This window comes from Poecile atricapillus, chromosome W (assembly GCF_030490865.1).
Source record: "Poecile atricapillus isolate bPoeAtr1 chromosome W, bPoeAtr1.hap1, whole genome shotgun sequence".
Classification (NCBI taxonomy): domain Eukaryota; kingdom Metazoa; phylum Chordata; class Aves; order Passeriformes; family Paridae; genus Poecile; species Poecile atricapillus.
The window spans coordinates 44,782,705-44,810,308 of record NC_081288.1 but is presented as its reverse complement, the minus strand read 5'-3'; the positions used below and the strand labels follow the sequence as shown (position 1 = coordinate 44,810,308).

The 27,604-nt window shown below is 36.5% G+C and overlaps 1 protein-coding gene across 1 annotated transcript in view; it reads right to left on the bottom strand.

Annotated features, from left to right (window-relative positions):
- Nucleotides 1-21,904: 21,904 nt before the first annotated feature.
- Nucleotides 21,905-27,604, bottom strand: part of LOC131592490 (chemokine-like protein TAFA-2) — a 180,669-nt gene continuing 174,969 nt past the window's right edge. The window contains exon 5 of the mRNA XM_058864034.1: nucleotides 21,905-22,060. Within this exon, the coding sequence (XP_058720017.1) occupies nucleotides 22,049-22,060 (12 nt within the window). The 3' untranslated portion in view covers nucleotides 21,905-22,048. The remainder of the gene's footprint in view (nucleotides 22,061-27,604) is intronic.

The window sequence follows — 27,604 nt, the reverse complement described above, 5'->3', positions numbered from 1 at the left end:
GAGATGCACATCCTCAAGGGCTATTAAATTACTTTACAAGTAACAGTCCAAGAAATAATATTATTTGCATTTTAAAGGGAGGAAATTGAGGAACAGAAATGCTATTACACAAAATATAAATGGTGAATCACATTGAAGCCATAGAAAACAGAAATGGTGACACAGATTAATTTAGCTGCATTTAACTGGGTCAAGCTGGGAGTATAGTCAAACCATTGAGATACCTTCATTGAGATAGAGAGTAGCCCAGCCAATACATTTTTGCTGTTATTGATGAAAGGCTTCATATTGGCCTTACAGTGCAAGTGTCTGAGAACTTATCAGGGATAGTCTTGGCATGGCTTAGCCGTGATATCAGTTGCCTAGAAGCGAGGCAACTATTGTCATAAGCTTCTTCATCTTAGTTTTAGTTTATAACAACTAGTGGGTTAAATAATCTAGGAGTCTAGAGCAAAAATTGAAAGGCTTTTCTGAGGTACCAGACTGCAAATGCCAATCAACAAGAATCTAACAAGTGGTTACTATACAAGTGCAGCCTCATGAGTAATGTGGCACTTTACTTCCTTGTAAAGAAAAAAGCAAACAGAAAAGCTGAATAATCTGAAAACTATTAAAATAAACAGCATATAAGAAGTATCTGTGAAGAAAACATATATACAAGCAGATGCAAGTCTGAAGAAATCCATGTAATGAACGTCGTGCTCCATCTGACAAAGACCTCAGGAGTCTGATGCAGTTCCCTTTTCCATTCTTCTTGACAAGTATTGAAGGGTCAGCCTTGAACTCAGAGGGATACTGAAAGGTGAGGAAAACACCACTGAAAAGGGACAAATACTAGGAAGGTTTAGTACAAAACGTTAATACTATTGATGAAGATGCTCTGTGCTAGTTTGCATTATTAGCATGTTGAAACATTAACTGGGCTAGCAATAAATTCTTATCTCCATATATATGATATTTGTTCATAACTGAATTTTGAGCATAGTGAGACATAAAGCCCAGTCAGATCCTAAGGCACACAGTCGGCCAAAAGGCACATGGGCCTTTCATTCCCAGAGTGAAGCACTGTAAGTTCTCCAGTAGCTCATATATTCCCATCCAGCAATAATACCCTATTTATAGAATCAGCAGTGAATTCCTCCTCTGTATTTAGAGGAAGTGACACTACTTTCAACATGTAATAATTATGGAACATATGAATGCAAAACTAATTTTCTAATATGAATTATAAATAAATAATATCCATTTTCAGAAGGAGCAACTGAACTCCTCGTCAGTTTCAAAGATAGTAATCTGTGAATTTCAAATAATGCTTTTTCACAAAAAGGATTTCATCCTTCCTGATAATGGCTCTACTGCTTTCAGTCTTATAATATGGTATTGTTACAACATGGTATTGTTGTATTCTGCCTGCACTGGAATGGTTGCATTTCAATAGGAGTTGAAATAACATTCTTCCTAATACACATACCAAAAAGAACCCTAGCATGTAAATAAAATGCCATTTTTATTATTAGCTCCTTTCCAGTCCATTCGTTATAATGCAAAATTAGTACTTTTCAGCAGACTATCACATTGGGAAATATCCTCCTATCTTATATTTGGCATCACAAAATACCATGCCAGATTAGTCCTGTTCAGCAGCATGATGCCCCAGCAGGAACATAGGGAAAAAAGACAACCCAGCTTTTTCAAAACCACAATTCCTGCAACAGGAACTTTAGCTTTCATTTCTTTAGAATTCATGATTTCTCAGTGGACAAGAATACGAGTAGGAAATTATTGTTGATGAGACTAAAACAGAAACAGACAAATAAAATCAGTATTTGGTAAAATCCTGGGCAAGAGAATAATGGGAAAATTATTTTGGTACTGTAACCAGTGCAAAAACAAATACTATCGAAGTTAAACCACTCTGCATAGGAAATGTGGTAAGATTAATTTGGGCTTGCATGGAGTTTTCTGAGTATTTCAGAATCAAATAATGATTGTCCAAGAGTATAAACAGGGAAAAATTGCTTAGGATGGTTGAGAAATTACAGAAGTACAGACAGACAAAACAAGGAGTGATAAGTTTAATGTGCAAAATTCAGCAATGGGTAATAAATGATGGCCTAAATAAGTAAACCAATTTATTAATTAATTAAAAATAAACACAACCTATAAAAGCTTTAGAGTGCATGGCAAATGAAGTAAAATGTCTTGAGCCTCATGGAGAAATGAGACATTAACAGATAACATACCAGAGGCAGAAATGTCCCAGGGTTTTCCACTTCCTTTTTCACAAAAAGGTTAATAGTGATCAGATGAGCCATAAGATTGTTGTTAACAACGAAGGGATGTGAACATAGGCCAGACTAGAATAAAAATAAATCAGAGAATATTTAGGTATTCAGGAAAGTTGTATATATTCAAGTCACATGGCTTGAGAAAATTTATTGTAGAGCAAATCAATCTTTGAATTGTTAGTGATTATCTTCTAGACTTCACAGAGAATAGATGAAATCTGAAAGGGATGGAGAAGGATAAATATTGATCTTAACTTTAAGAAAAGGAAAAATAAACACCTGGGGAATTTGAGATCAGTAAACATAACTTTATCTTTGTAGTATGATACTGAAGTAAATGATCAAATAATCAATTTATAAGCTCCTAAAAGCAATGAAGCAGCTTTAAGCATCCACTATCCATTTCTTGAAACATAACCTTTCCGATGACCGGTGTGTTTGTCTTTACTGGCCATCTCTCCCTCAGTAAACAGAGTAGAACCACAGGCCAAACGAACTGTGATGAAACTGGGAAATGTTTTTAGCACAATCGCTCTCAGGAGAAAAAGTTATGTCTGGCATTTTGGTGCTGGCTGAACACAGCTGCCTTGCTAAAGAGCCAGTTTTAACATAATTATCAGTAGCTTGCATCACACTGTAAGTTGTAAATATCTTAAAAATATGTAAGATCATATTTGGTGGGAACAAGGTAAGGCTGCACTACACATAATTATAATCAGTGTTTTCATGAACAATATTAATAGTAGAAAAGCTCATTATCATATTCATAGATAATTGAGCTGAGGGGGGCTGCAAGCACTTTAGAGTGTAGGTTTAGAATTTAAAACAATTTTTATAAATTGGTGAAATAGGCTCAGATCAGTACAACTAAATTCAATAACAATACCTACGAAGTACTGTAGGAAACTCAAGTACATACAACAAGGTAAACAAGTGACTAGATAGCTACCCTGCAAAAAAGGATCTGAGGTATATAGAGGCTGTAAAACTGGATACAAGTCAACAGTGTGCTGCCCTTGCAAAGAAAGGTTATATTATTAAAAGTTTAGCATAGAAAGAAATAGAAGGCAACCATCCTGCTGTCCAAGGCACTAGAGTGGCAGGCACGGGAGTCCAGTTTTCAGCAGCAAACTTTCAGAAAGATATAAGTAAATAATAGAACAGAGTACTTTTAGGTTGAAAAAATCAAAAGGGAAGTCAAGATTCAATCTGTCATTGCTACTCCATGGTCTGTCACAATCTTCATGCATCAGCTGACTTGTCCTGAGTAGGTCTTTTCTTTGATTTACAGTTGGTTAAAAAAAAGAGTGTGGACTAAATTCTTTCATATTACCAGCAAACTAATAGCTGGGGAAATTAAAACTGAAACAGCCTACTCCTCCACCTAAATCCTGATTTCTTACAGCTTTTCTAAATAGTTCTGTGAATGTAGTATGTAAATTAATCTGCCTTTGAAAAAGCGCAACTAGTCATTACTGACTAGATTTAGTTCAGTGCATGATTTATTCTCTGATACATTTATGAGCATAAATTGATCTGCCACTTTTAGGACCAGATACTTGATAATATGCATAATCCTTAAAATATGCAAGATACAGATAAAAATAGTCTATTATCAGGAAGCTATTCTAAATCAGCTCCAAAACCATATCAGTTGAAAACATACTTTTCAAGCTGATTTCTGCTTTTTTAATGCTACCTCACTTCCAGAGTGCCATAAACAAGGGATGCATCCTCACTAAAGAAACTTAGATCATTTGTGGCACTTGAGTAGAGTGAAATTTCTTACAAGGCTTCAGGTAGATGGCAATAACAGATTTTATCAGCTGGCTCAGTAAGTACAGAATTTCAGCTGGAAGATCATACACCCTTGTTTACACTGGGAGATGAAGCTGGAGGAATGGCATCCATCACATCACCCTGCATGCCATTCACTATATGAAGCACTGAACCTTTATTTGAGTGCAGACAATGTCAAAAGACTGTCAATTTCTTTTTCAGGTAAGAATCAAATAAATGTTGGAAAATTTTCAGACCAAACCACACCAGATACAGACAACCTGCAAAGCTGACTGCTCAGTCAGATAAAAGTGTTTGCTTTCAGACACTTTAGGATAAAAAAGGTGTGTTTCCTCTTCCATTTTGGTTTTCCATTGCTGGAGACAGCATTTCCTCATTTCACAGCATATTTCCATTGCATACAAGTAGTATTTCTACTTTTTTAATTTTTTTTTTAAATATTCTCTTCTAATATCTGAATAGGACAGAGTGATGACCCCCTAAAACTCATGAATAAGAATTATAATGTTTCTTAAGAGTTTTAGCAGTGAATTTATCTTTTCTACTATTTTTTTCTACTTTGGGCTGCAATCTGACATGACAGCAAAAGGTCTTAATTACTTGCTAAGGACTCACAGATAGATGGATAAATAGAGAAAAGCAGTAAGGTAATTGCTTCTAATGGAGGGGATGGGAGTGGTGGCAGAGAAGGCAAAGATTATAAACACTCCTAAATCAGACTGTTTCTTTTCTTATATCAGGGCTTGTTCTATTTATAGCTACCAATGGAGAAAGACCCACACTTTAAAGAATTCTAAACACATCACCACAATGAAGGAATAAGAAAATTTTCGGAGAAATACAGTTATCAGCTCCCAAGCTAAGCCCAGAGTAAAGGCAGAATGCCAGAAGAAATCAGGCCAGATTCAGCAGATCAAGGGCTGTGAGGATGCTGCATGAGCAAAACCCGGGTTCAGCCAGTTTTGAGGCTGAGCATGGGTTCTTAGCAGCATATACAGAGCACAGGTATGCATTGTATGTATTATGAAATGTACGCAGCCGGCCATTCAGATAACATACACACCACTCACACAGACACAGCACAGCAGCCTTGTCCTGTTCCCACCTCTGACTGAGCAGAATGGAATACCAGGAGTGAAAATGTACATATATCTCTCTATCTCAGACAGGAAGAGAGAGAGAGAGAGAGAGAGAGAGAGATTCATGTTTCTTATGGTTCCCTGCAGCCAACCCTGCTGTGCTTTGACCCTCTGTGTTCCTTTTGGATGTGTAGACCATCTTTAACCAGGCAGCTTAGCAAGGACAAGGCAGTCAGTGACTGAAAATTACATCCAGAGGTAGTTAATTAGGCAGGAGAGAAGCCCACTCAGAATTGTAAGGAGGGAAATCTACAGAAAATTGAGGCAAATCCTGAAATTGTGGGAGAGAATGCTTCAATAACACTGTAAGAAAACAGATGAATATTTAGGGACTTGGTTTGGTTCTGAAAAATGTGTCTCACTGAGAACAGTTATAGAATGATAGAAAATAATGTTTTGTGTTGAAAAGGGCCTAAAAGGACACCTAATTCCAACTCCACTGCCATGGGCAGAGATATGTTCCAGAGATATGTTTTTCTAAGCCAAATCCAACAAGGCCTTGAACACTTCCAGGGATGGAACATCCACAAACTCTGAGAAATCTGTTCTCATGTCTCACCACCCTCATAGTAAAGATTTTCTTCCTCATATCTAAAAAAATATCTAATAAAATGTCACCAAAACACAGTGGGCAGACGCTAAAACTAGTGTTTGAGAGTGTAACTTACTCATCACATATTTGATTGGCATTGGAAAAACAACTTTAGGTAAAATAAAATTTTTCAACCACTACTTGCAAAGAAACCAAAAGGCTGACATCTGTACAACAGGGGAGATGTCCTACCATTCATAACAAAGAAAGCCTGCCAGATGTTTACCAATTTATGCATGCCTCATGCCATGGCCCTTCACAGAATTTCGTATGTAATGGAAGAGAAGTCTGCACAAGAGGAAGACAAAGAAAAGGAAGGAGTAATAGAAATGGACATTCTGAGCAACAGAACAGGGAAAAGATGTCAAGTCCATTTTGTCAGACACTTTTCCAATACTAATCTTCCCTGCACTAAGATACCCCTTTTTTTCTAATTAGATTCCTTATGAAAACACCACTGAAAGCTTTATTTAAACAATTGTACAGTCTCCATCCTTGGAGATTTTTGAAAATAATCTGGTTGAAGCCCTGAATAACCTGATCTGATCTGAGAGAAAGCCTTGCTTTGTGTCAGAGGTTGCACTAGAGACCTCCTGAAGTTTCTTTTGGCCTGAATTGTTCTGTGATTCTGTGATCCTAAGAAACTTTATACATCAAAAGTTCATTTGCATATCTGAAAGCAGTCAAGGCATATTCTGATGAGTTTGTAAACATGTCATATCTGCAGATGTCTCTTCCTGCAGGCTGTCAGTTTCAACTGCAGATAAATACATGGCATAGAAGTTTGGGGTGGTTTTACCTTAAAAACTTTTGAGTTCAAACGAAACATTCCATTGAGCCTGAACCCAAATCATCTTAGAATGTCATTTTGTGACATCTGTCAGTATAAATATCGTCAAACTATGACACAAGAAGAGGGTGAGTTTCAGGGAGGAGTCATCCACTCAGAGGAGCTGTCAGCCTCTTTAGCCTGCAGGGATGAGATAACAGATCTTGGACTTGTACCAATAGCTCCTTTCTTGACAATTGTCTCTAAGCAGACTCTTGATGTGCTTAGTTTTTCTAGGTTGCCATGATAGAGCTGCTGCAAGATGTTGTTCGCATTATATTTTTTAAATTCATTGTGACTTTCTGAGACAGATTTTTCTGTCAGAAAATCCTGCTTTCCCCTGTTCTAGCTGCATGAATGGTATAATTGATAACTGATGAGAATTATGCCTCTGCCAAGGAGCTTTATGTTGGCAAAAGGTGTGAAGGTGGAACTGCCACCCCTCATGGCACCCTGTTTCATGCAATGGATAGAAAGTTCAAAATAATGGTTCTGTAACAGTGCATAAAGTCAGCTGATAAATACCAACTGGAGATATTCTTGGAAATACAGAACCAATCCAGCAATAGAACACAAAAATTAAAAATTGTAAACATCTCGTTGCAACTGAATAAAGCTCAAATGTAGTTTAAACTCTCTTTCCACTGTCCCTGTTTAATTTGGTTAACTGCCTGTGAGTGGTTCATATTTTCATTACAAGTTCCTTCACCCCTACCTTAAAATTTTCTGTAAATATCAAAAAGAATGCAAAAGATACAAAACAATGCAAGAATTGGAAGAAATCAGAACAATTACTGAAAAAAAATATGTCCCATAAATTGAGTGTTAAAAGTGTTGACATGAATAGCAAGAAGGCTTAAGCGTGAACAAGATTTTGATTTCCATTCAGGCAAGTAACTGATGCCCTTTAGCAGCGGTCATTCATAACAGTGGGGGAAATTCTCACTATGCTGAACATGCAGCAACTGGTTGGATGTTCAAATGTCATGCTTGCTCTGTGAGGGCAGGAAACTGTTGAAGAGCAAACATGTTCAAAGTGAAATAGTGTTAAACAGGGTTTTATGGGCGTGGGAGATTTGTCCTGAGAACAAGGTTGTTCTTTCCATTTAAGTTATGCCCATGGCAATTAAAAACTATGAAACATTTTTTACTGTGTGGCAAACATGCATGAACCAAGAAAAGATAAATATACTACCTTACTTGCAAATTCATATGAAAATTTGTATAAACTCTTTCTTGTAATCTTAGTTGCCATCTCAGTAAGATGATTATAGTGGTAAATTTTTTCTCATTATGGTATGGAATGTTATTATGGTATAAACACTCATGTTTTTATACCAGTGATTCTTATTTACTTTCCTCTGAGCATACTATATATTTCTACACATCATATATTACTACAATTTGATTTTCAAAAGCAAATACAGAATAGAGATCTTTAAAAATATTAGAATACGCACACATTGAACACTAAATACAGGTGGATGTTGATCATGATTCTATTTTCTGCACTGCTTTCTGGACTTGTAACGTCCAATCACAATGTCCTGCATGTGTCTCAATACTGTGAAATTAAACAACTTCTCATCTTTCAGGAAGCTAATCTTCAGCAAATGAAAAATTTGTATTTTATAAAAGTGGATCAAATAATGGCACATATTTAGTTTTTGCTCAGATGTGCTAATTGTTAATACCTTTCACTAGTATTTTCCATTTCTAACATGTATTAGATTACATTGGTTAATTACATCTTGTAGACTGAGGAGATTAAACATTGCAGGGGCAAATGAACCACTTTGAGCTTCATTTCTTACGGTTCCATGAAGGATAGATTAGCTATCACTATTTGGTGATGTAATCATAAAAAATATCCATTTGTTTGCTGAACATTTTAAGCAATTCTGCCTTCGTGCTTTTAGTTATTAAGCTGATTATTAACAGTTCTGGAATCTAAAAAGGTCTCCCAATTCACTGAGGAGCTAAGTGAAATTTAGCACTTGAAAAAGAGTATCCACAGATTATGCTGCATACTTCTGTCCTACAATAAAGGGTCATCTTGAAAGTGAGGATCAAATACCTTGTGATCATTCTACCCTTATTCTTTTTGATAAAGCTGCCTACACAACATGTTTAATGATGATGACTTTGAAATACAAACATTCATCCAATAGAAATGAGTGAAAGACTGAACGGATTTGTAAGATCCACTGGGGGAAAAAAATCCCCATGAAATGGAAACCACTTCCTGACTCAGTGCCAAACTGCAAGGAATTAATCTAATTTGTACTGGTTATTAACTCTATAGTAGGATTTTCTCTGGCCCAGGAAAGGCTTACTGGAACTACATCCAGCACAGAGACAGTGAGCAAAATACTTCTATCTTCTCATAAATTTGTCTAAAAAATATAGCGCTGAGTATTTGCATCCAAATATCCCTGCTGATTCTTACAAGAATCTTGTGCAGGAATGCCTTCAGAACCATCTCAGATTTCCCAACAACTTATGGAACTGTACAAGGAATAGTTACATGATGCACAGTGGGGAAGGACTCCTGTTAATGTGATAGGGATTTTTGTTGGCTAATTGCACTCATCAGTTCTGTGTTTCTGCTGTCAAAAGCAGGATCCAAAGCAGGAAGAGCTTTCTGTAAGCTCCCGTGTTAATCATATCCAAACACCTTCTAGAGGATCTGCACCTGTTCTTAGGCACCAAAGAAGCAGCTGCATCACCAAGGATAGCAATTTTTTTTGTGGAGTGGGTTTCATGTAATTCAGTGTTCTCCACAGCACTTTCACAGCCCCTAAAATGAATCCTAGAAGCAGTACAAGACCCAGCATGAATGCAGGCAAGAAAACTTTGGCACTCCTCCAAACCCTGATATCTGTGGCACACATGGTGCAACCATTGATTGCAAATGCATATGTTTTAATGGAAATAACTTAAAACCTGCAGTATTGATATCAGGTTTTTAAAGAATTGTGGGTTTAATTCTTTTTATTGCTGTGGTAAAAGGACTGCTAATCTGCTCTTGGTATATTGTATCTGATAAATGTTATGGGTTTGACTCTCTAAGGGTCGATTTTCTTGTCAAAGGAAGTATCAATTTAAGTGCAAGTCTCTATGCCTTCTACTTTAGGGACACGGAGTGCTATTTAATTGGCTTGTCTATATTGCTTGCTGATTTTTGATATTTTAATAAAACCCTTTGACATTGCTGTGGTTTCTCATTTCCTTACAATTAAGCAGAAAACAAGTCCTTAATAAAAATGCAGAACTTTATTAGACTTAGATTTACATGCAATAAAAAAAATTCCAGAGCAGTGCAATCCAACTTGCGATTGCTAACAAGGTATGAAAGTCCTTTTTTCAAATTATCAAATAATTCTTAATCTAAAAATAATGAAAAAGGAGAGGGGAGGGGAGGGGAGGGGAGGGGAGGGGAGGGGAGGGGAGGGGAGGGGAGGGGAGGGGAGGGGAGGGGAGGGGAGGGGAGGGGAGGGGAGGGGAGGGGAGGGGAGGGGAGGGGAGGGGAGGGGAGGGGAGGGGAGGGGAGGGGAGGGGAGGGGAGGGGAGGGGATTAAAACTAAAATACCAAACCACAGCTTGTAAATAACATTGTCAAACACTCAACAGGCACATTGAATGGCGCTAATCTCTGTTTTCTTCCCTACACGTACCTTTTCTGTTATGCATGGTGTTGAGACGTACCACAGCTGAACAAGTAGGGAAATTTTGTTCTGTTCCTCCTACAATTACTCCAGCTGTACATCCCCAAAAATCTGTGAATGTAGCTAGTAAATCCCACGTCTGGGTACTTGCTTGCTCCCCTACCTGATGGATTCCCTGCTTCTCTCAGCTCATATATTGAAACTGTGAGGAACCCAGAGCTGAAGAAAATCCAGTGCATCTGCGTTTCATGATGTCATGCAGAGAAAAAGACCACAGCAGAATCTCAGTGTGAAGCAAAAATTGACTGCATTTTGTTGCGCATTTCAGCTGCAGCATACCGTGTTGGTGCACAGGCTTTAATCCTGAGCAGCCAGAGGAGAGGATGTGATCAGGCAGTCTGTGATGCTCGTGGCCCCGTGCAAGTTTTGTGTGCTTAAGTGGGTTCAGGTAACAGTGCCAGTCTCTCTCCTGTGTTTGTCTGGTTTGCACTGTGTGTACATTTATATCTTCAAACTACATGCCCAGCCTTTCTACAGCCTGGACCTCAGACTGAGACCATCAGTGGCCATGTCTGGCAGAGCAGGAGCAGAAACCTTTTGTGTGTTAAAGCTCTCAGGATATAGCTTCCCCTATTCTTACTAGAGGCTTGGCTTCAACATACAAGTTCCTCCAGAGGCAATTTTTTATGTATACACCAATGTGAAGGCCAGTTTTTTATGTATATACCAATGTGACACTGTGGTGAGGAGAAACCTGGGACAGCTCGAAATAGCATCAACTTGACTGACTATAAGAGAAGTTCCCAATCCATGGAAAAGATATTATGTATTGGCTTCTCTGTTTGTGCTGAGAAATGTCCTTCACTGACAGCAAGGCTGGTCACCTGTCTCTCTAGTGACTGGCTCATAATAAGGAACATGCATGCTGCTGCTATTCAACCCCAGCCAGCAGCTAAGTACCATGCAGCTGCTCACTTACCTCCCCCATGAATTGAGTCAAAAAAAGGTGGGTTAAGATAAGAATAGTTTAATAATTGAAACAAAATTAGATTATGGTAATGATGATAATGATAATAATTACGATAATAGTAATTTTTTAAAAAAAAAATTTAAAAAAGAGAGGAAAATAAAGCCCAAGAAAAATCAGTGGCCCAAAATACAATTGCTCACCTCCCACTTGCCAGTGCTCATCCCAGTGATCCCTCTCAAACAACTCTCCCCAGTTTATATACTGGGCTTGATGTTCTGTGGTATGGAATAAACCCTTTGGCCAGTTAGGGTCAGCTGTCCTGGCCATGGTCCCTCCCAGCTCCTCATTGCCAGAGCATGGGACACTGAAAAGTCCTCGACTTACAAACCACTTATACACAAGCAAAATACCAGTGCGTTTTCAACATCGTTCTCATCCTAAATACAAAATACAGCACTGTACCATCTACTAAGAAGAAAATAAATTCTATCCCAGGACAGATGTGAACAGATGTCCTTCAAATTCTTCTGGTAACATCAGGCCTCCTTCCCTTCCTCACAGAAGAAAAAGTAGCAATCTAGATTTTTTAAAACTGCAAAGCATTCATAAGTCAGTGAAAGGTTTACTGCAATGAAAATATGATTCCTCTGTTAAAAAAAAAAAAAATCATTAAAAACCCAAAAACAAAACACAAGAAAAACAACCAAAAGCAGAGGAGAACTCAGCACAGAGGAAGATCTCAGTCTGGATTTCAAAAAAAGTGCAACTGCACATTACCGTACTATTGATAGAAGTACAGCATCGCATGGCACTGCCAGCTCCCTCATCCTGTAGTCTGGACCACAAACCCCATTACACCTACTCTAGTTCAAATCTCTGAAAAGTGAGTCAGCTCATGCTGCTGGGCAGATTATTACTCCTGCTCACACCAGCTCATTGCGAGCTGGCTCAGGCATCTCTTCAGTCTGCCTTGTGGATGCCCCACAGTGCCACAGATCAGCACGCTCTGCACCATTAATCTCCTCAGATCAGACACTTAGGCATTCACATAGCATTTTTTGTTGTAACTGTGAATGAAGCATGTTGAAATTCTAAGCAAGCACCATTCTACAAGCACCAATATTTCAACCAAACCCATTTGTGCACTTACTGGTTGATCCACAGCCCACTAGAGACAATAGGAAGACTGCCATTAACTTCACATCAGGCTCATAAAAAATGAGGCAGATAACTTCCATTAATGTTAATGAGAGTCATGTACATAAATCACCTAACCGCTGATGGAAAAAGAAACCTTCTTCTGCTCTGCTTTTTACACAGCTCCCAGTCTGTGATGTTCATCCTCCTCCAACAGCACTGTGAAGACAAAAGCTTTTTCAACAGCCACATCTTTCTGATTATTTTGCTTTCTGTCAACACAAGTCAAACTTCATGTAGACAGAATACATCTAATGATAAAGTCATGAAACAATTACATTTTAACATTGTAATGGACAGATTTTTTTACTATTATTAGTATCTTTTTCTAGTTTCTTCTATTTGTATAAATATGTATGTAAAAATTTTAAAGCAAACAGACATGAATTTTCTCCTTTTAAAATAGAAGGTAGTAATATAAAATAGCATTAATCTCATTAATATTTAAATTTGAGAGGAGTTTTAACAGCAGTCCAGAAGCTGCATTTTTCATGTACATTTCAACAGTGGATGGGCGAGACACAGTGCAGGAAAAATGACTTATCATTAATGACTTGACACCAGCAGCAGATATTAGGATTCTAGAAAGCATTGCAAATGGATTTTTATTTCTCAAGACTAGACTGCAGCTGCTTTGCTCCACCAGGTTTAGTCTTTCTTTGGCTGCTAATCCTTAACTCCTTAATGTGGCACACATTGAGAGGCTAATTATAGCCTCCTAATAGTTCCATTCCTTCAGGTCCCCATGTCTAGAAATGTTGCCACTCAAATAGCAAAGTGCAAGCTTTCCATCATTCTAATAGTTAAATAATGGCAAGGCTGTGCAATTGAAACAGCATGAAAGGTCACCTTGACAATATTCTGACTGGTAAAAAGTAGCTTAAGGCATCACATTTCTTTATTGACTGAGTTTATTACTGTTCGTGATATTTGAATCATTTACAAGTTTGAGATAAAGTAAGAAATATCATTTTGGAATTGCTGCAAATTATCAGATACATCAAATTTAAAGACTATTTATAAAGCATATTTTTTAATATATTGATCAACAAAAAAGTGAGGAGATGCCAGAGTTTGAACCAATGACACAGTTTTTGGAACAGCTGGCATGGTTAGTCAGTATTAAATGTAAACCACAGCAGAAGTCCATAAGAAGATTTAGTCATCAGCAAAGTTCCCAGAAAGCTATGTTTTCAGGATTTAAGGTGCACAGGCATGGAACAGAGACCTCACACTGGAGTTTTGAGAAGTTTTGTGCCAAATGACTTTTATAAACTGCCTTTGGTATGTATTTTATGGCAGGAATAAGACCAGGATTGAATTTCATGTATTTCTCTGTTGGAGGTGGGACCAGAACCGTAATTCCCACAATTATTTAATAATATATCTGGTGAAACAGTAAAAGAATCCTAAATTTTCTGTCATCTTTATTTTATTCTTACCCAAACCCTTGAAGTTTCATGTGCCCTTTAATGTAGGTCTTCAAATTAACTGCAGATTAATTTTCTGAACTATTTATCTAGAATGTTAAGACTAGATTTACCTGGAGAAAAACTTCACTAAAGACAGTGGCGTTAACCCAGGCATAAACAGCCTTGAACTTGCTTTTGTGTTTCCTTTCAGAACTGCTAATTGAAGAAATCGATCAGTTTAAGGTCGTTATGTTACATGCTTTAACAAAAGGTGAGGTAAGATCCAAGCTATATGGTCTTGAGCAATAAACACATCATTAACTGAAGTACAGTGAGCACTTCAGCTGCCAGTCTTCTGGTACATCTGCATTTCCTTCCAAGGACATAAAAATGTGGAAAATACTTGCTGCTTTCCTTATCCATTAGGAGTACTAGGTAAAGCCCAGGATTTTAAATCTGCTGGATACTTGATCGCATACATCAATACTTAAGGATCCATCTTTCAAGTTGCTATTAATCTTTTATATCAATATTACTACTGCCCAAATTTCTTATAATCAAATTTGAATCAAAGCAGAGGGCTGGATATTCTGAATGATGAAACACAATCTTACACAGAGGACCTATAACTTCCTTCACTAATCAAGGTCTCTTTGCCTGAGATTAATTAAATCAGTACATCTTCAAGGCTCTTTTACTACTTCATCATCTCGTTTCTCGTGCACGTACTGTGAGAATGGAAAAACCACAACATGCTGATGAAAGACTTACCACCCAATGACCATTTTCCTGCAGTGACTAAAAAATCACTCATGGATGACACTACTTTAAAAGGTGCCACTGGCCGCTGACAGAGACTAATACATATATAGCACAAATGAATAAATCGTAATAGGATAAACATGTAAGAAACTGCAAAATATATCTGTCTTTTCAGTGTGATGTTCAGACTGGTATAAAATAAAAAAAATTACATTTTCACCTAGTAATAAACATTCTTCCTGTAGCTGTCAGAAAAAAAACCCCAAACATCATAGAGAACAGTCAAGGCTGTCAGTATTAAGACAAAGCATGGGTGGTAATGCACGTTTTGCTTCCTGCTGAGGCTTGTCAGAGTAACTACTCTGCTCTGAGAGGTGCAGGGCAAGTGGTGCAGCTTGCCAGCAATATACTGTGTAACTTTGGCTTAGAAGAACAGTATAATAACACAATCCATTTCCAGCAGCCAAGGAGGAGGGTTGGATCAGAACTTCTGGAGACCCTCTCTCACAACACGACACCAAATCTTGGCCTTAGGAAGACATATTGGCCAGCAAATGCACACACAACTCTACTGCAGAAGCTGTTTAAACAGCTGTGTTCTCTCTTCTTTTAAAAAGGCAGTGACCTAGATGGACATCCTGTGGACATATCAGACATTTTTAAGGCCTACAGAGCCGCACTGTAATAGATGCCCTACAGCTTCTCTATGTCCTTCTCTATTGATTTAGATATAACATTTGGTTCAGCTCCATGTAATCAGAGACACCCTGTCAAAATTGTTCCTTTAGGAGCTGGGCAGATGGGTTTCTCTAAAAATACTTTCTATGCTTTCTCTAGGTGATAGGCCATATTTTCCAGCCACTGCAGTACGGTCATGGACATCAGTCTATTCACCTCCCACCTCTCTAATGGGTAGCTCCTGCTAGTGCCCACCTCTACTACAGGGACACTTTATAGTACTCCAAATGCTCCCTACTGAAACCAGTTTCATGGTCAGTCTTGACTAAAAAATAACAGAAAAAAAATTACCTTAAAACAGGAAAGAGTCCTAAGTGTAACCAAAAAAGCATCACTAATGCCAATGTATAATACTTGGAATTATTGTATGATTAGCTTATATTTTTGCTGTATTTAAGTGCTATAGAGGATAAATAACTAATTAATTATACCCAGTAGTCACTAAAACATCTCTGCACTAGGTATGATCACCATCCATTAGTCAGCTGAACTGGATGGAAGAAATATTAATAATTTTTGTGAAACAGAAACATGGTATTTATCAAAGACATTATGTTGACACTGAAATCACAAACCCATAGCCAAAGGCCTGATCCTGCCAACAAACTTGTATGGGTGCAACTTCTGATCATTCCTATTAATGAAAATATCTTAATTATAGTTTAAGTAAATACTTGGAAAATGTAGGAAATACAGAGTTGACCTCAAATTAGCAGCAAAATTACCACTATTATCACTAAATCCAGGTTGTAACCCACCACCTAGAAGTGGATTTGAATGCACGTAGATAACTGCCCCATAAATGTAAATTTCCTTATGAAGTGGAATGAAAAGAGTTTGAACTTTCTCTGTTAAGTTTGCCTGTGCACAGAGGTCTTTTATAATATAAATTTAAATACACAATCTGTTTTATAGTGTTTTCCATCATCTCTCTTCTCCATATGTTCTCCCACTAGGAATCTAATGAGTTCTACATGTGAGGGATGACAAGGGAATATGCCTGAGAAATAATTCCAGCAATTACAGCATATGGATGCATTGTTTTTGAGTCACTTTTGCCATGAACATTAGGCAGAGCATCTGGGACCAAATTATGTCTACCTGCCCATGGACATTAGCAAAATCATCATCTTCCATTTGTAAATTCTGCTGAGGTAATCTGACATACAGAAAGGACCATTTCATCAGCTTTATGATCTGAGAACATATTGAAACCCAGTCCATTTATAGTTAGAAAAAATGCTTCTCTTTAGAAAGAATAGTTTAAACTGGAAACTAAGATAAAATTATAGAAACATATTGTCTCTCTCTCTCTTCCCTCCTGTGTTCAGTTCCAGGCTACTATTTATTAAAAAACTTCTCTCATCATTACTGGAGTTTTGAAAGAACTGATTGGATTGTAGGACACAAGAAAATGACCAACAAAAAATAAAAAGAACAAAAAAATGCACTAACTCTAAATCAGTGATTTATCAGATCAGATCAGATTATATTCTCTGTGCCTAAATATGACATAGCATCAGTAATTAATCATATGGAGGAAACAGACTAAAAAAACCTACTTTACTTTACATGGAGACATAGTGATTAAAGTAGTGTTCATTTTTTAAGTTCTGATTTATATACTAAGGCATAAGACTGGAGATTCAAGTACACCTTCTGTCATGTTTGTTATGACAGTAAGGAGAAAAGAGTTCAAGAGAATCAACCAATATGCTCATATAAAGTAAACTTGCAATTCTACATATTCCTCGTACTCAAGAAAAATGTCTTAGCAATGTGAGTAACATAAGTATTTTTATGTTTTCCCAGCTGTGCAGTTGAAGCAGTGAAAGCCATAAATCCCAAACTATAGTGACCTTAGGTTACCTTGGTATTTTAGCAGAAAAAAGAATGTCCCTGCTGTTAGAGGGGATTTAAACCAAATTTTAAATTATACAGTTATGAATATAAATATAATTTGAACAAGTAATATAGAACTTTAACTGTTAGGGTTACATATAAGCAATAATATTTCTGTTGCACTAATTATTTATTTAATTTAGTTAGCCAATAAACTGGTTTTCAGATCTGAAAGCCAGATTTATTTCAAGTCCTTCAGTCATGGCTGATATTGATGGGATTAGTGATATTTAATCAAGAGAATTTATTATCAAGGAATAACTGGATTTCACTTCCAATTTCTACATAGCTTGTTGACCTGTATATTTGCAAGGAAAGAGTGAAAATAGAGAGTAGTTTCTTTAACCATCCTGAATAGGGACTTGTCAACTTTAATGAATTTGCTCATTCAGAATTTTCTAAACAAAATGCTAAACATTTATCTGAATCTGATGGCCTTTCCCAAACTACACTGAAATCATCAAGGTGCCTTGCCATTTCTGTCATCTGGCTTTGGAGCAAGTACCAGAGACGAGACAGATCTTTCCTACAACCCAGAGAACAGGTCTAAGGTCCTGCTGTCACCCCCACAGCCACAGGCTCAGGACACTGACTGTACCCCTGCGCTCCCATGCTGGATCCACTTCCCCAGACCCATAACCAGAGCTACATCTCCGATGATGAAACCATATTACAATTGTTTGACTTTCCTGGGATCCTACTCACAGCAGTCTGGTAAAGAACTGTCACTCCCTTACACAAGAGTTTCCAGTGTCACCATCAGTGGCCCTCCTGCCAGATGGTCTTAAATTCGTTTTGGATGAAGAGACATTAACAACACTTGTAATCTCACATGTTAAAACAAAGTTGTAGGAAATTCAACCTTTTCATATAATACCTCTTCTGTAGTACAGATGAATATAGAACATACAAAAACCCAGCCATATTTTTGCTAAAATATTTGCAATGACTGTAAAGTACTGTCCAAAAGTTACACAAGCTCCTACAGAAACAAGACCAAAGAAGTAATTTGGAAATATTCACTCATTCTGTGAAAGAATAAACAGAAGGGTTTATCAGGATACAAACTGTATTATAAAGACAAAGTGACTCAGAAATTCTTATTTTTCAATTTAAGACCACTGAATCCATAAGAAATCATTTTAATAGCATCAGATTGTTCAGGTGTGACAGGCTTGATGCAGGGCTATCTAACTTATGGCAAAAAAAACCCTAGAAATTAAGGCAACAGTTCTCTTGCAAATCAAAACTGTGCTCCTTTTCCTTGCCAGTAGACTGGTTAACAACAGATGTGTAAAATTTGAGGCATGAAGGAGGAGGCAGTGAATCAACAGAAAAGGATGCCAATTACATATTTCTGTTTTGTTGTTACAGACTTTCATGCATTACCTAGAAATTATAAGAGCCAGCTGTACAATTATAATAAGCAAAAAAATCCCTGCATATATTTTTATGAAAACTAACAAATTAAAATACTTTATATCAGATTCTTTACATTCAAAAGAAATGTATCTGATACACTCTTAAAGCATAAAGTAGATTCTACAAAAAACAGAGCTGCATTGGTTTGGTGAAGTACTGAAATGTTACACCAGTAACATCTTTAGGAAGAGCTGAAGGAGTCAAGGTTTAAAAGATACAGGATAAATACAAAAATTGAAAATATATAGCAAAATAGGTGTAGTTATCGGTAGTAACAGTGTTATCTGCAGCAGTGATATTTAAAGGATAACATTCATTATGACCAATAAACCACAAACAACAAAGATCTAGACTTGAGTATTTTTTAAACTTTACTTTAGATTTATTTGATCTGATATTATTTTTTTTCCTTAAGATTCATATCAGGATTTCCTTTTGTGCTTTGTTGAACTGATAATTTAACTGTGAGAGGCATGAACAAAGCAATGATTTTTCTCTCCCTCTCAGTGCACTGCCACTTGGAACTGCAGAACTTCATATTCTGCAGTTCAGAGTTCTTGATGATTACTTAATTCAAAGAGTAGCATGGATTTCCCTCTAATCATAATGCCTGATCATTTTTGCAATCAGATTAAACAATCTAGAAAGTAGTATATAAGGAATAAATGATTAAATGAAGCAATTCACATGCCTACATGAATGCATATAGCTGATCCAGTCACCTGTACTCTATTTCCAAAGGATAGTTAAACCTGAACTGTGGTTCCCAGCTTGCTTCAAGGTGCACAAGCAGATCTGAGTAACTGGCTTTCTCTTTTCTTTTAAATAACCCCTCAAATTAACCTGAAACATTACTTTTTCAGGATTGTCTGCCATGTCCTGTTGCTACTTAAAACATCTAAATGATAATTTTTTAGGATTCACATTTTGTGAAGAAAAAAATAATTTTATTCAATCTGACCTGAAAATAGCAGTACACCCACCAGAATTTCCCAAAGGTATCCATTCCTTTCAAAAAGGACATTTCAAACTGTAGGAAATATTCACTGCTCTACTGAAGAAATGTAGAGTTAATATAATCTTTGAGATTCTTATTCACTAAAAAATTATTTTGTTCCATGAGTAAACAGATATCCAATGTGCACATCCATACAGGGAGCTCTATTTTATATTACAATTTTATTCACTTGCTATGAATAGTCACAACATTAATCTACTGCAGAGAATCTATTCAGTATATTTGAAAATCCATTTATTTTCATTTATTGGTATGCATGTGCTACACTTGTATATTATACAGTATTTTCAGCGCTGTTTTGGAACAAGGAAACAAAGAAAACAAGTATTGAGAAGCATGATATAGATTTTTGACCAAATAGAGGTCATATTCAGATTTTACAAAACAGCACATTTACACTTTGCACTGTCTCAGACAACCTCTTCAAGATGCTGCCTTCCATTCTGAACCTCTTAGCACAAATCCATAAAATACTAATCCATCCTAAAATACCAAGAGACCTAGTTTCTGCTACAAACAGTTTATTCTAATTAAATTTTAATCAGAAAATAAGATCTTTTTCTGTCAACATATTTTTTATTATGTCCCAGCAGAATGATAGAATATACTTCTCAATTTTATTCCAAACAGTCATTTATTTTATTTAAGCTCTCCTGTGCAATAATACAGCAGAGGTAATGAAATGGTTTTGGAACAGCAGGGGCTACAGTGACAGGCAGAGCACGCCAGAGTGTTCATCCATCATGGAACTTAATATATAACTAAACTAGCCATGTCAATGGCTTGTGATGATTAAACCATTTCCTTCTATTCATTTTTGGGGGTGTTTTTTGTTTGTTTGTTTGTCTGTTTGCTTTGTTTGGTAACCACACAGTACTTAAACAAGCTTACCTGTATGTATTTTTGACTACCATTAAGTCTGTGTGGCTTTCATTTCAGTTCACCAAAGCAGACGGTCAGAACTTCCTCTAATCAATATGTTTATGCAGTGTCACCAAAAGTAATTGCCAAATTTCTTTTGTATCAACATTACAGATGGTACAATATACATTAAATGAAGTATAAAATCATACATTCTGTAATAACTTAGAAAAAAGCTCAAAGATGCTTAAGGCCTTTAAATATTGAGGATTTTTTTTTCATGTAACAACACATTGCAAAGTTCAAGAATTTCTAACAAAACAAAACAATCTGAATTGGATTACTGTAAGCAAGCAAAATACCCATGAAGTGTAAAACTGGGAGAGCACTAGGACTTTTTTCCTTTATGGCAAACAAACTGAGCAGACATCTACATAAGCATCCATCAGTACTTAGGTTCAAGCAATAGATTTTATTTTTTAATAAAAAGACAAAAATTCTGAATGATTACCATCCAATATCATAATTGCAAAACTCATTTACATCCCTGCCTACCTTTATAAAAAAGGGATGAAATAGTGTAATTGACTGCTTACCATCAATTTAAATGAATTAAAGGTTAGGAAAGTAAAGTACATATTGGGAATAACCATTTCCTTTGAACTAAATGGAAATGTATATATTAAACACATAAAATGCCTTATAACAGAAGTGGTAATTGAGTTTTTGACCACTACTTTCTTTAACTGTTAAGCTGCAGTAGTTGGTTAGCCTTAGGGAAACATGTCAACCTGACTATACATTCTAATATGACTGATGTATTCATATAACTATTACTTGTCAACAATAATTATTAACAATGGATATATAATTCCATTCCTATAACAAAGCAACTTCAAGATATTTAAATATGTACCTTTGAGAGCTGCAAGATTAGAACACAAATAAAAATGTCTAAAACTGCGCCATGCCAGAGGACAATTTCTGCAACAGAAATTTAATTAAAGCAGTGTGCAGTCCCACCAGCAATCTGAACAGTGGACCAGGGATCATTTTAAAGTGAAGGATCCAATACATTTCAGAGGTTGACTTCTTCAAGATGAAAAGCCACTGATCTGCAATGGAGAACTCAAAAGTTTGCTGCTTTTCTGCACCTTTAGAATATTGGCTCATGATTACAGCTGCAAATTCCTCAGCAAGTGCAATTTTACAAGTGTACACAGTTCAATCAGTTGAAATATTTGTAACACAGAAGTTCAAAATAACTTTCCAGTAGTCTGGATCTCAAGGCTGTTGCTGATTACAAGCCAGGTTCTCATTGAAACAATTGATTCTGAAGGATACACCCCAGCAGTATAAAATTTCTCTTCAAGGATTGCCTGGAGGAATGAAATTCCTATGTGCTGTATTTAATGTTATCAGCCTTGAGACTGGTTTGATATGTCTTTAGCTATCGGGTTACCTGCAAAGAAAAAGAAAATCAGAAAATCAAAACTGGACATAGTGAATCTACTTCCAGAGTACCAGAGACTGAAGTATAAGATCTCTCTCCAGCAAAGCTCTTTTGATTGTTTTTAAATAAGGGAATAAACCCCAATGGTATTCGATGGAACTGCTCCCCAACTTAAATTGTGTGTTTAAGTGATTTGTGGGAATAGGATTTGTCAAGGAGAAATTAAATACGACCATACCTAAAAATATAAGAAAATCGTGAATTTCCAACCCACAAATTTCTGTTTTCTGTTATTGTTTTTTTGTTTGGTTAAAAATTCTGTATGGTAGCAACTATGCTTTTTAAATGTTAGCCACTGAATATACAGTGACTGATACTGGAGCTGTATTCTTCCATTCTTTGCATGTGTCTTTACAAAACAATCATAACATCATAGAATCATTTAGGCTGGAAAAGGCAATGTCCTTTTAAGGGCTTATTTTATCTTAGCAAGCAATAATCACTTAGTGGAGAAACAGGACAGAGCTCATGCACAAGTTAACAAGAGATAGAGATCCTGTTACTCAAAAAGTAAAAAATTACCAAGGATTTAATTTAGAGTGGTTTTGCCCAGCCTAACATGAAACAAGAGGGAAAAAGAAGGACCACAGAGAAAGAGTGGGGGACAAAGAATTTCACAATAACTGGGCTTTAACTGATTTGGATTTTAAACTTTAAAAGAAAAAAATCTGTCATATCAAAGAAACATAACTTTGAGGAATATTTCTGCTGTGTCAGTGGATACAATTAATCATCACATAACCTTTTAATATCAAACTGTGTCAGGGGGAAACATCCCAAGGCTTGAGGAACAACTCATTGGAATGGTCACAACACTTTATGACATCAAGGGGCATATGCTTTTCATTTTGATCACAGAGAGAAAGGTCATGCTCCTTAATGATGAAACATTCTTTTGCCCTCAGCAAAACTGTTTGCATACAGCTCTTGTCAGCTCTGCAGAGCATAAACGCAGAACAAACAGAATATTAAACAGACTGTTCAAGGAGTTCATTACTTCAGTTTGCCTTCTCCACAGAGTTGTTTCTAGGAACTGCACTTAAGGCAATAATAAAATTGTGCTTCATGATTTTTATGATACACAGGCTTATTTATTACACTGCTTTTATTTTGCCTTGGTCTTGCTGTTGGAAACAGCCTCATGTGGCCCCTTCTAAAGTGGTAGATTGCCTGAAAAAATAATAAAGAATTAATTTAAAAGTCAGGCAACATATTTCTGTGCCCTGCACTAAAGCTCAAAAGGCTGAGGCACCATCTTATTGTTATTTATTTTCTTGCTTTATTGTAGCAAGGTGGAATTCTACCCATGGAACCGAGTGCCACTGAGCTACACAATGTAAAATACACACCTTCTGATACTATCTGCAGGTGGAATTTCACTAGCTTCATTTGCAATACATATCTCTGTATCTATGTCTACCTTCCTGTCTATCCAGTAAAGAGCCACTAAGGCAAATAAGGCACAGGAGCATGTCCTATGAGGAAAGGCTGAGAGCACTGGAATTGTTCAACCTTAAGAGAAGGCTCAGGGGGATCTCATCAATGTGTACAGCAATGTGAAGAAAGAGTGCCAAGAAAATGGAGCCAGATGCTTTTCAAGTGGTGCCCAGCAGCAGACTGAACAAGAAACTGAGAACAAGCAAACACAGGAAGTTCCCTGTCAGAAGTTGTTTTTTTCTGTGAGGGTGACTGAGAGCTAGTACATATTGCCCAGGGAGATTGTGGGCTCCATTCTTGAAAATATTCAAAAGCTGTCTGGTCCTAACTGGCTTTGGATGGCTCTGCTTGGCCCAGGGGGTGGCACTTCCAGACTTGCCCTCCAACCTCAGCTATCCTGTGATGTGTTATTTCTATTACACCCAGATCTACCACGCATGGGCTAAGGTGATAAACTTCAGATAACAAAAATGGTATTTTTGCAAATACATGACTGCTCAGTTATGTGGCTGTTTGGAAGTGCAAATGCATTTTCAGTCACAAGAAAACTCAGTAAAATCATAATCTGCTGGCCTATCTGCTCCCCTCACCTAGTGCTACAACCCTGTGGTGAAAGAATCCCTATGAAGGCAACGTACACTGTCAAATTAAATAGGTGATAAAAATAGGAAATAAAAGCAGATAGCTTGCTTTTATATATATACATATATACATATAGTGATCCACATTTGCCTCTATGTATGATGTTAATACTTCTTATGTTCAAACATAGATTGCACATCAACATTAATGGAAGTTATATATCCATACACCCTACACATCAGGGAGTGAATAAACCTCTTGGTTACTAAAGGCAGTTTCATCAAGAAGCAATGAAATTTTAGCTAATACATAGTGATGATATTCCCAGAAATGCTGAATTTTGGATATAGTAAATGTTATTTGATTTAAGTGTCTGGGAAGTAAGGTATTAAGGTATTGTGCCAAAGGCTTTCATAGGAAAAGAGGGGCCAATAACAATATGTGTCTGATCTTTAAAATCCTTAGAGAACAGTAACACCCTGAACAGGTGCAAATCAAGTTTTCAGTTAATAATTAATATGCATGGAATATTAACAATACAAATTTTAGAAGTACACAAAAACCTTTAGCGTCTTAGGTGTTATTTGAATTAATCTGTTCACTCTTGGAATGCAATTACTCTCTTTATGCTAATAAACTTTTTCACATCATTGTTATATCATAAATATACCACATTAGATTCTCTTCATTTTCTTGTCCTAAATATGCAATTAAAGCATAATTACTCTGCAGTTGCAGACTTTTTAATTTAAATTAGTGAGTGGCTGCTGTAAATTGGCTTTAATTGTATGTGGACTCACTTGTTTTAACACAACAATATATAATTAAATGCACCTGAAGATTTCCACATTATTCCACTCACTAATGCTCTGAACAAACTCAGTCTTTAGGTAAAACATTTTTTCCAGGGTAATACAGAATGGATTAGAGATGAAAAGATCTCATGACACCGCATTAGAAAAGCTACCAGCCTCAAGAGATTTTTCTGGACAATCTGCATTCTGGTGCTGCTCACAATCGGTGAAAAATATCCTCACTTGTGAAATCCACACAGTGAATGAATACAACAGATAATATTGTTTATCGCATTAGAATAGATTCTCAATAAAAACTAAGTCTGATATTTTTACTCAGGACTTTCTTCTGCCTTAGAAGAGGAAGGAAGAAAAATCAAGACTATAGGATGTAAAGAATGGCTGAGGGAATATTCCTTGAATAGTAGCACTTCTCCCTAAATTCAGGCACCTGAGCATCAAAGTTACAGAACCATAATTAGGTACAGTAGAAGTCTTCTATTTCCTCAGACAAACAAATATATCACAAATCATTAGCTAACTGCTAACTAATTCAAAATTAGGCATGTAAATAGTTATTATATAATAATGTTAGAATAAAATAGATAACAATATATGGTATATTGAAATTAAGTGTATGCTGGAAAGTTTCATAACACAACTTGTACATTACTATATTTTGACTGGCAGCTTTTTGAATTTATTTCTGTGTTTATCATAAACCATACATAAAATCCATATTGAAAACTGTGTTTGCAAAGTCAGGCACTTGAAAGTTAGCAACTTGCCTTTTTATATGGCTCCTTGCAATTTCATTCTCTCTCTTTTCCATCATGCACAGTAAAGAATTGACTTTAGTGCGTGAGGAGAGTTGGAGGGAAGACAGGACTATGTATCAATGCAAATGCAGAAAAGGTAAAATTTTTAGGCTAATGTTTCTTGCCTCGACAGATGATTCAACATGGATGGACCCTCTGATCTAGGTTTTCTCCAAAGAAACATGAAGTATTTAACAGAGGATTTTTTTCTTTTTAATTAGAACTGTCCCACCAACTATATAGGATTGTGTGTGGTCATAGATCATGTCATCTAAGCATACTCAGGCTTTTTCTTTTCTTTTCCTTTTTTCCTGAGATACATAAGATGCAGAAAGGAAATTATTTTTTGTGAAAGCAATTAATAGCACACCCTGAGCTAAGGGGAATTTCATGAGACAAAGTCATCTTGGCACCACTTCCATTTCTCTCTAAAATATTAAAAGCCTATGGGAAACAAAAATTATATGGGGATTTCAAGCAAAAATAAAAGAGTTCTCACAAATTTATTTAATGACCAACATGAGATAAGCTAAATACAGGGAATGACAAAAGCCATAAGGAATGGCTTGAAGAAATACCTAGCAATGGATTGTCCTCCAAGTCATGGAGAAAAAACAGACATACCATACCAAAACAGCCTTTGTTTGTATGCAGTATATTTCTGTCCATTTTGTGTCCTTATTGTGGTATTCTTTCTCAGACTCTATGCAAAACACCACAAAAAAATTAATAAAATTATGAACAAAGTGGTTCTTTAGCAAACCTTTCCTAAAAACGAATGAACTTGGGAGGACTGTGTCTTTTTGTTTTTCCTATAACACAAATGATTTTGTTGTGGTAATAAGAACTTAATATAAATATTACAATGTAGAAACAGCCCCTATAACCAGAAACAAACATCTGCCAGAACATTTTTTCCACTCATGCCCTCTGAGAATGAGGTTGAGGTTAGAAATGAATCTTTGGAACAGATGGAAGCACACTATTTCCTGAAACTTTATAATCCATACAGTGTTTGCCATGAACTATCATTTATACATGGCTTGTGAATGCAAATGCCAGTTTGCATTGCCACTTGTGCATGCTCATTCACTGACATAGTTCAACTTGTAACTTGGACAATGCTTCTGTTCTAGTATTACTATCTTGTACCAGTGATAATCCAGAGTACTTTCCAAATGTTAGCAAAAGACAGGTCCACAATTTCCTCACAGATGGATAATCCTGAAATTAATATTCCAATGAACTGGGGAAAGCAAACAAAAAGATGTTAAGGACCTTTCTGGAATAGGGCTCCTATACACACAGACTCTTTACAGTAGGTAGGTGAGGATTTGGGTCTTTATTGCTAAATAACTAAGTTTCTAGAGGCAGGAGGAACCATTTCTGAAGCCTGAGAAATGAAGGTGACTCAAGCACATTTCAGGGGAGCTGCAAGAGAGAACCATTAATTAGGACATAGGCCCTTAGTTGACTTGGGCTAATGACAAAAGGCAAAATTTGAGTCCCTTGTGAGCAGTCTGGAAAAGAGATATTTAATGATAACTACACAGATTCAATTACCTTCAGAGAAGTTTATGTATTGGATGACACTTTTTAAAGTCATCAAATGTTTCATTCCTGCTTATAAAATTTTGACCCTACCTAACTTTTTATTTAAGAACTCAAGAGCTTGAAATTGTTCCCTTAGTTTTATTTGAGGCACTGCAGTATGAAAAGTATTAATCTAAACATATTCCCAAGCCTGTTAAGTGATTTAGAATTCTAGATCCTCACACTTGTCCTTCAGGACCTATGACTAGCTCATTTTATTAATTAAAAAGAGTATTTCCCAGACCATGACTCAAAAGGTTCTCAGGTCT